The sequence below is a fragment of the Neomonachus schauinslandi genome, chromosome 1 (assembly GCF_002201575.2).
Source record: "Neomonachus schauinslandi chromosome 1, ASM220157v2, whole genome shotgun sequence".
In the NCBI taxonomy this organism is placed as follows: Eukaryota; Metazoa; Chordata; class Mammalia; order Carnivora; family Phocidae; genus Neomonachus; species Neomonachus schauinslandi.
In genome coordinates this window covers 182,139,492-182,149,498 of record NC_058403.1, presented here as the reverse complement: position 1 = coordinate 182,149,498, position 10,007 = coordinate 182,139,492, and the positions used below count along the sequence as shown (strand labels likewise).

At 42.9% G+C, this 10,007-nt stretch overlaps 1 protein-coding gene across 5 annotated transcripts in view; it reads right to left on the bottom strand.

Moving 5' to 3' along the window:
- Positions 1 to 682: 682 nt before the first annotated feature.
- The window catches only part of MAGI1 (membrane associated guanylate kinase, WW and PDZ domain containing 1), a 616,636-nt gene continuing 607,311 nt past the window's right edge, over positions 683 to 10,007 (bottom strand). For 3 of the 5 annotated variants that reach the window (XM_044921248.1, XM_044921251.1, XM_044921253.1), the window contains 3 exons: positions 8,386 to 8,524; positions 6,235 to 6,323; positions 4,141 to 4,283 (listed from right to left, as the gene is read on the bottom strand). In XM_044921248.1, coding sequence (XP_044777183.1) covers positions 4,221 to 4,283; positions 6,235 to 6,323; positions 8,386 to 8,524 — 291 coding nt within the window. In that variant the 3' untranslated portion in view covers positions 4,141 to 4,220. Of the gene's footprint in view, positions 4,284 to 6,234; positions 6,324 to 8,335; positions 8,525 to 10,007 lie in introns of those variants that run through there. The other 2 variants (XM_044921244.1, XM_044921255.1) reach the window with 2 other exon arrangements.

The following is a 10,007-nucleotide window of genomic DNA, read 5'->3' as shown; positions in this document are numbered from 1 at the left end:
ACATCGTTCATTAACTTTATAATTAAAACAGGAGGCCTTCTTCCCCATTTTAATAAGAGTGAGAATCTGTTCATTTTCATTGGAAAATAAACTGGGACAATGAGAAGAGAACATCCATCGCCAGGCAGAACATCTTCCTCCTCCTCAAAAAAATAAATTGGTGGCATCTACTGAGGATTGTTTTGATGCCACAGCTGTGCTCAGCACTTTGCACCTGATTCTTACCAACTCTGAGATATGCCTGTTTAAAGACGAGGAAAGTGAGGCCTATAGAGAGGTTAAGGAACTTGCTCAAGATCACACAGGAAGTGATGAGGCACTTGGCTTAGCAGGTCTTGCTTTTTACCAGGGTTCCTTGCTATACTGTGCTGTGCAAACTTCAGGTGCATTTGAATTAGCCGGGGAGCTTGTTAAAGGCACATTCTGACGCAGTAGGTCTAGGGTGGGCCTGAGATTCTACGTTTCTAATACCCTCTCCGGTAATGCGGAGGCAGGCGGTCTGCGGACCACACTTTGAGTAGCAAGGCAGTGTACCATCGATGCAAAGGCATAATTCCTTCTCTTTCAACAGAATGCCCTGCTGTTGCACTGAGCTGGAGCCAGGCACCCTCACCTGATTACTTGACCCTGATACATTTGAGACAACGCAGAGACAAGAAAGATATCAATCCAGAAGCAATAGTGGTTATGGAATGCATACATTTCCATGTATTTTTACAGTAAAAATGCATTAAAAAATCTTTCACAAAAGAAACTTAAAAAATACAAGTAGGGTGTCGAGTTCTCCCCCCAACATTCTTTCAGGCATCAACTGTGTAATGGGTGGGAGGGGGATTCTTCAATGGTTTGATTTAATCATACAAAATACTCATCCATCATCTCCCATCAAGACATTTACATGAGGTGGGGGATTAGGGAAAGTAGGCTCACAAGAATCAGTCTCCAATTTAAGGTTACAGTAGTTCAGAGAAAACTAGATCTTTCTGCTTAATGCATAGTCCCTGTACAGTACAGTATTTCCAAAGCAAATCTGATGTGTGGAACTCAGAGGAAATTGCCACACCAAGTCTTCGCAGACTGAGCCAAGCCCAAGTGGGTAGCACACAGATTTTAAAATGTCAAATATCACCTCTGACAACAAGAAAGACATTAAGATGTTACCTTCACGATGTACTCCAAAAATCCACCTTGATTTCATTTATTTAAAACTCTGGACCACAAGTGAGAGCATCGATCATTTAACATCACCGATTTTGCTAGAAATAGCAAAACATTCCTAGCAGCGGAGCCTGGGGAATAAAATCCCCAAGTGGGCTCCTAAGGAAACTGATGAAAACAAATGTCATTATTCCGTTGTGTTTTCCCTCAGCCTTACTACCACAGCTCAATGTATGCTTTGTGTGGAAAACTCTGATGATAAAAGTAGCAGTCACAGACCCTCTTCCTCCTTTTCAGCTACAGCAAGTACATTGTCTCTGTTCCAGGAAAGGAACATGTTTTGTGCATGTCCACACAACTACAGGAACTCAGTCTATGTTATGTATCAACCCAGAAGTCAAATAAAGCTATGAACAATGTAATATTTATATATGCATAGTGTTTTATAAAAAGATTGGCCCACATACTGCTTTTCATCAATACAGAAAGAGCATTAAGTCCATAGCACACTGCAAGAAATGAGTGAAGAACAGAGAATGCGAACAAGTGCTTAAAAATTCACAAGCAGGCTCACCATGGAGGAAATGATGATATTCAAACCAACTAAAGCTTTAGAGAATTACTTACATAGTCTCCCATTTTAAAACAGCTTTACATACCTGATTTAGTTTACATTAAAATATATCCCAATGAATCCATTTGTTCCATAGTCAGAAATATAAACACATATCACATTCCTCACAGCTAAATTTTTTTGTCATAAATTCTCTTTTATACAAGAAAAAAAGGCAACAGTTGTTTTTTTTTTTTAATTTCTTAAACAGGCTCTATTAATTACAATTTTTAACTCTGTACACACAATGATTGGCTGGTTTTCTCCATTTTTTTTCCTTTTTTTCTAAACAGTACCATGAGAATAACAGTGATTGACTTGCAAAGTTTTGTGTCTGTATGGAAAATGCAAAACAGTACTACAGAAATACACAATGCATTGTAAGCAGCGGTTTGCTATAGTGATCCAACAGGTACAAGCAAACATTTGGCTCAGCTAGGCAGTAATCCATTTCAACCACATCCTGGGGCTACAAGCCGACCCAACCACACCTCCTGCGGGACTGCAAAAGAATGGGTCGTTTTTAAAAAGAAAAATGGTTATGCTTTGTTCTGCTGTCCAAGGACTCAAGGGACACTTTCATCAGGGCAGAGGTTTGCCAACTCCATCTACCACCACTGGGACTGTGTCTTTTTCCCTTTCAACCATCCTGGAGACTTTTATTATGGTTGCAAAGGGAAATCGGCATCTCTAAGAATAAAGCACCCCCAGCCCTCATTTCTTTAAATATCAACAGAGAGGTAACTTCTACCAACACTCACTCCCTGGTCCCCAGTACGGCAAAGGGCAACCTTGGGCTTATGCTACAAAGGGGGAACACGCTTTCTGTATGGAGGATTCTCACGGCTCCCTTGCACTGGGCACATTGTTCCCCATTCCATCCACTATTCAGCCTCAAATCAGACAAGACAACACAGGTGTTCAGTGTCCGTCTGTTTCTTCTAGTAGTTGAGCAAAGCTGTGATGGCACTGCCTTAATGAGATCTTATTAGATGTTGGTGATGCTAATGAACCTGACCACCTGTGCTTGGGCTACATTTGGGTAATGGCGGCCAACCTTCTCCTCTCTGTGCCTTTCTATGGCCAGGGAGAGTACGAACTGTTTTCTGAACCAACTATGACTCGAGAAGGGAACATTTCTTTGTGCTGTGTAGTTTAGCTATAAATATCCTTCATTTGCAATAGTAGTCTCTTCATACAGTTTAATTTTAGGATCATCGGCAATCCTAATCCATCTCAAAGAGTCCTCAGCTTTTACAAATATAACTTCTGCCTTTTTGCTCTTTTTTTTAAAGAAAAACTCCTAACTACAGTATAGCACTACATCACTACATGACAATCTACATCAAATTAATTAAACTTAATCAATAATTTCCCTTAGAGAAAATTCTGATCAACAGCCCTATTTAACCAGGAGAGAAAAAGATTGCCCCCCAAAAGGGAACAATTCTTGACAATTCTACAGTTTATGTAGAAACAAAATGTATATCTCTTCGGGGCAGCATTTGGCAAATAATTTCCAAAAAAGTACGCATTTAAAAATACTTTCTTTAATATTATACATCAGGCACAACACTTTTCATATATATATTTTTTTCTTTTAAGATTTCAAATGCATAAAATGTTTGTTGCTCTTCATAGGATCATCGGGTGTCAGACGCTTCACCAGGTAAGAAACTAAATTATTTCAGGTTTGTGACCTTCCTCTTAGAACCTTTGACACGGTAAAGGTTGGACTGTGCCTCAGCGTCTCAGATACTGAGGTCGGTGCTACATTCTTTGTAAGGTCGCCTTCTCTGCTCGGGGGCATGTCTGGAGCTTCGGCCGGCATCCGGTTTCGCACTGGGCTCTTCCCTTCCTCGGTGGCTCACTCGGTCCTCCTTGTTCCTCTTCTCCAGGGACGGCTCGCGCCTGCGCTCGGGGGACCGCGCCCGCCGGCGGTCGGTGGACTTGGCCCTCCGCTCTGGCGAGCTCCCCCTCCTGCGCTCTGGGGACCGTTTCTGATCCAAGAGTCTCTCGAGGGACCTCCTGCGATGGCTGGGCGAGCTGTCCCTTCGGCGGGTGGGCGAGCGCTCGCGTCTCCGCTCCGGAGAAAGCTCCCGCCTCTTCTCGTGCTTCTCCCTCCTCTCCAAAGTGGTGTCCGCGCTGCGGGTGCCTTCTCTGCGCTTCTCCGGGGACCTCCTCTTGGGGCCGTTGGTCACCATCCGCTCCGGGGGCGCCTCTCTCCGTCCCTCCGGTGCCCGGTCCTTGGGTCGGCAAGCCCCACTGTCGGGTTTTCTAGAAGTTCCGTTCCATGTGTGATGCTCATTGGGTTGTCTGCTATACTCTCTGCTGCCTTTTGGGTCTTTCCCGTGTGCCCGCTTTTCCCCATGCTGTGATGATTTGTGAAGATCGGGTGGGTAACTGGACTCCAATGATGGATGCTGTCGGCGGTCGGGGGGCGCGGCCCTCACTTCCGGAACCCCTTGTGCACCGGCGGCGGCGGCGGGGCCGTGCCGGTCGCTGCTGGGGTCTGCCAGGAAAAGAAAGGAGAGCCACAGGTTGGTATCGAGGGCCTCCGGCTCCTGTCCCCACTCCCACGCCTGAGATCTCATTAGTCACAACAAGCAAACAACTGTTAAAGCAGTCAGAATCAAAGCCGACTGGATCCTGGTTAAGTCTAACTGCAACTAGGGAAGGTTAAAAACTTAGCACTTGCGGCTTTCTGCATCTAGCTGCTGATGGCTACACCCCAGACATAGATCATTAAGGAACTTACAGCATCTGTCACGATTTTAGTCTTTAAAGGCACGACCCAAACAGTGTATCTAGCAGTATCGAAAAGTCCCCACCTTAACTGCCTCTTGCTCTTCTTTCCCCACCCATCAAGCCTTCTCCCCTGCCCACCCTTCTTCCCGCCCAGGCCCCCACAAGAGAAAACATTCTTTTCTTTAAAGAATACTTAATTTGCTTAAAAGTAATCTAGGTTATTGACCTGGAGGGGGATGAGGGAAACTTTCTGGGGGTCTGGGGGATGTAAAGAGTCTATATTTTGATCTGGGTGATTAAAATGGGTGTTTATTGAGGTTAAAAAAAAAAAAAAAAAGCCTGAGCTGTACACTCAGGCTTTAAGCATTTTATGCAAAGTACATTTCTATTTTAAAACGCTTTTCTTAAAAAAAAAAAAAATACTCCAGGGTGGTGGGCAAAGGGGATTATAGAGGCAACATGGCCAGATGTGGATAACTGCCAAATGTGACATGTATGTGAGGGTCCATTAAACATCCTCTCTACCTTTGTGAATTTTATTCAACACTTTTCTCTAATTCTGGGTAAGTTTAAGAAACTATTTTCAAAACGTGGCGTTTCCTGACAAAAGGGAGTGGGACAGAGGTTGTCAGGGGCATGTCTGACATCACGTGGGGCTCAGATACAGCCTTTCAGAGACAATTTTCCTTATGCTACACAAAGTCGCCCTAACTGCATCCAGGAGGTGAGGACTTACTGCACTGCTTCTTACAACATCAAGATATCTATTAAAAGCAGAGCAGCCCATGGGGGGGGGGTCCTATTTATTATTAAACTATTTGAAATGACATGGCCAATGTTTTAGGTAGCACTCTGACATTATGAGAGCGCTTTTCAAAGCAGGGATGCTCTTGTTGCAGCTAAGCCCAGTCAGTCAGACACGTTACACGATTCCCGGCAAGACACCGGACATGAGGTGCTGCCGAGTGAACCAGGGTGACAGTCACAGAGATGAAAGAATCACAGGAACTCTTTAAGGATCTTTCATGAGGCAACAAGGTCAACATTAAACAGTCTGTTTCATGAATGATCTCCCAAAACCCAGGGTGGGGTTTTAAATAAAAACAGGAAGATAGCCTAGAGCAGGGTTTGTAAACTTTCTGTAAAGGGCCAAAGAGTAAATATTTCTGGCTTTGCCAGCTGTGTAGTTTGTGAGAAGTACTTAACTGGACAAGAGTGTAAAAGCAGCTGAAGATAATTCATAAAAGAAATGGGCATGGCCATGTGCCAATAAAACTTTACTAAGAAAAAGGACAGGCTGCGGACAGGATTTGGCCCATGGGCTGTAGTTTCCCAAAGGATAGCTGAGTAGGACATGTCACCTTTCTGTCTATCAAAGCCTTACCGACCTAGGGGAGGGCTCTGTGATAGGAGGTTTGCTCTTTCTGAATGCTGGGTCCTAGAATTAACACAAACAGGGGCTTACAAAGTCGTTTTAAGCTTTGGGTAAGGATAGGTGCTTAGATCACTCTCACAAACCTAACCTCGGGGTTTCTTACACCTACTTTTAAGATAAGGGACAGGAAGACTTCAGTAGGGTCGGTGGTGTACTTACAATTCAAAGAACGCAGGGTGTTCAGAATGAATTGCCAAACATATCAAAATAGAACTAAGCAGAAGCAATGAGGAAATTAGGCCACAGCACAGAAACACCTAGTATTGATTGAGCTACAAACCGTAGTTTGATTATGGCCCATAAGGTAGAAGCAAGCCTCCCCGAGCTTTTCATTTCTCATACATGCAGCGAGATTAGGAGGTATCATCGCTGTAGAAGGGAAGGGCCCAGCACCAAGAACAGTCAGAGAGAAAGAGAAAGAGAGAAAGAGAAAAAGTTGAACATTTAGATTCCCTATAACAAAGAGGAAAGAAAAAAAAAAAAATCTGCATTTGTTAACATAGGGCAAAGAGAGTTTATTTGTCCAGTTAGACAATCTAAGGCAAAACTCAAATAAGGCTGCAGAGACCGCAATCAGAACAGTGACATTTTTTAGACAGCCATATAAGGTGACTCAAGAACCCAGACAATGGATGCACCCTTTTTTCTTTCTTTTTTTTTTTTTTTTTCAAACAACTGGAACAATGACAAGCTGGCCTAGGAGAGCATTAACAATAAACAAACAAAGGACCGAAGTTCCCGCCCTCCCCCACCCCTGAAGACCGCGGCAGTTAAATTAAGTACAAAAAACTCATTACAAAAATAGCCTCACGGAGAAGCAGGTTCCAATCAAGTCAGAAAAATATTGGAACTTAACATATTATAACCCATTTGTAACTTTCATCGATAGAATTAGAGAGATTCAGTCCAAGGGACACATGGAGACATTACAGCAGCACAACTCTGGCATGTTCAAGCCTTCTTGGAAAAAACGAGTATTTTTAAAGGATCTTTATTTTTAGCCCAAAGAACATTTGTTAGTGCTGGATTTTCATCCTCAGTGCAACAGACATAGGTTTTGAGAAGGTACACAGGTTACTGACGATGATTCTCAAATGAAATATCACATCCAACAGAAGCATAGGGGAGACAGAAAAGGGAGACAATGTTACAGTTTCAGTAGCATTGATACACCTATGGTCAGGGATTCAGTACAGTGCACAGCTGTGGCGTCTCAACGTCAAAATTCCTCCCCTGTGGTTGGCCGTGTCTAAAGGGGCCTCATCTGACAGCCCCCCTCCCCCCACCTCGGGCCCCTTGTATTTTACACCTGTATATGAGTGTCCAACACCTGGGAAGGCTGTCCTTTAAAGGGGTTATCCTTCTCTTCGAGCTGTATCTGAATTAAGGATCTCATCAAGTCCAAAATGCAACCGGGAATTGTGCAGAATGACTTTCAGAAAAGAGGGTGATAACAGATCAATCCCTAATAAAGGGGACCAACGTATATGGGGACCATTCAATCACAGTTTCTATAGAAACTTCTGTAGACCTTTGGTTGGGAAGAAAAGCCCTACATCTAGGGCATAGCTTTTTTTTTTTTTTTTTTCTTTTTTAATTTTAAATAAGACTCTCAAATAAATAGGACATAATCATTTAATATACAATATTTTGCCATCAGAAGACTACGCTAGGTAAAGATCATTGCTGTTTATTCAAATCATGTCTACACATATGACAAAGGAACTCTTATGTATAACGTGGCTTTCCCCATAGGAAAGGTATAGTAACATGTTTCCCTCATGATGAGCACTGGGAATCTATTTCATCCTTTTTCATCTAAAAACATATGGCTAATATATCAACAGTTTTGTTTGTCTTATAGTAGTGGGCTCAGGTGGTCTGACTGGGGATAGGGACCAGCAAGGGGGATATGCAGAAGTGTCGTATACAGCGCATAAAGGAGGTGAGCAAGGCCCCCAAATCACCTCAAAAATTTCACACCTCTTAAGTAAAATCATCAAGTAATCAAAAAAAGAAAATAATAAAGGAGAATTATGCCTCAACATATCACTTAGGAAACCTGCTTTCCTGCTTCTGAAAAGGAGTATAGTCAGTTTGTGCTAACAATTGGATCTGAGAAACAGTTTGGCACAGTTCCAACAAACATTCCTTCACTCTTGGTTGGACTAGACAAAACGTTCTCTCTGCTTATCAGAAAGGGGGCTATCGAGATCTTGTCTTAGGCCACGCCCCGGTCCACATAAGCAAGCAAAAGGATGAAATGTGTAGAGATTTCAGAACAAGCGAGGCAAATAATCACATGGTGCGAAAGGCTGGTGAGACACTGGTGAATAGGGGGAAAACAAAAAGACTTTCCTGCTGCAGTTCTGGAGACAAATTCATGGAGTCATGCCAGGGAAGGAAGGAAGGTTTTCATAGTTTGACCCACCATATTCTGGTACCGAGCCGTCTCCCCGCTTCAGAAACAGACGCACCCTGCGGCCGCCATTCTTAATCAGTTCTATAGCCCGAGAATGCTTCATGTTTTTGGTGGTCTCGCCATTGATCTCTAAAATTTCATCACCAATCTGACAAAGCAAGAGACGAGAGTGAGAATGTCACAAAGGGTCTGACCAGCTATCAAGGTGCTTTATGCTTTAAAATTCTTTCATTGAGTGATTTACTAAATATTTATTGAGTATATTCCAGAAAAATCTCTTCTTGCTTAGGATTCAGCAGGTAAGGAAACAAAAAAAATTCTTGCCCTCATGGAGATGACATGCTAATGGAAGACAATTAACAAGAAAATGAGAGACATACGTGTATGTTGGAAAGTGTAAGTGCTAAGGGAAAAAAAATGAAGCAGTAAAGGGAATATTAATTGTTCAGGAAAAGAAGATGTGGTAGGCAGTTTCTAGGATGCCTCCCCCACCCCATCAATCCTCTCCTCCCTATATTCATATCCTGTGTAATCTCCTTCCCTTCAAATGTGGGCTGGAATTAGTGACCTGCTTCTGGCAAATGGGAAGGGATGTCAGCTCAAAGATAAGGTTATAAAATAATTCTGGCTTCTGTCTTATGTGCCCCTCTTTTATTGCCTCATTTGTTCACTCTGATGCATGTGGTGAGCTGCCCCACAGAGTTCACAATAAGGAAATGAGGGAGAGCTAGGGCCAACAGCCCAAGAGGCAATGAATCCTGCCAACGACCCTGTGAGTGAGCTTAGAAGCAAACGCTTCCCTGGGTGAGCTTTCCTTTTTTTTTTTTTTTTAAGATTTTATTTATTTGTCAGAGAGAGAGAGAGAGAGAATGAGTAGGGGGAAGAGCAGGCAGAGGGAGAACAGGCTCCCCGCCGAGCAAGGAGCCCGACGCGGACTCGATCCCAGAACCCCGGGATCACGACCCGAGCCGAAGGCAGACGTCCAACTGACTGAGCCACCCAGGTGTCCCTCCCCGGGTGAGCTTTCTGATGAGACCACAACCCTGACTGATACACAGATGTGGCATTTACTATGTGTCAGCTACTATTATAGGCACTGGAGATAAAATACTCTCATGGAGCTTATTTTCTAGAAGGCAGAAGAGGAAAAGCACTGGCTTTGGAGATTAAAGCCTTAAATTTGAATTCTGTCACTTATTAGCTAACTGATCTTGCTCAAATCCTTTAACTTCCTGGAACTCACTTTCTCATCCATAAAAGGGGATGTTAACAACCCATCCCTACCAAGGTGTGAGGACCAAATTGGATAATACACGTAAATGTGTCTTGTGAACTATACAGAATACAAAATAGCATGATAACGATAGTTCGTTCAATCAGAAACTTTTTTCAGTAAGCAAGGACATGGAAAAGCATACCTCATGTATTTAAAATTTAAACAAAAGCCATATACAGTGTCTCTATTCCTATGTGCACAAACTGTACATATATATGCATAAAAGAATATACAAGAAATTGGTAATACGGTTTGACTTTGGAAACTATATTTTAAAATATGTACCATTTTTCACTAATTTTCTATAGCCATTTTCATGGTCTACTTTCTCAGTTAAAAAAAACCCACTCATTAA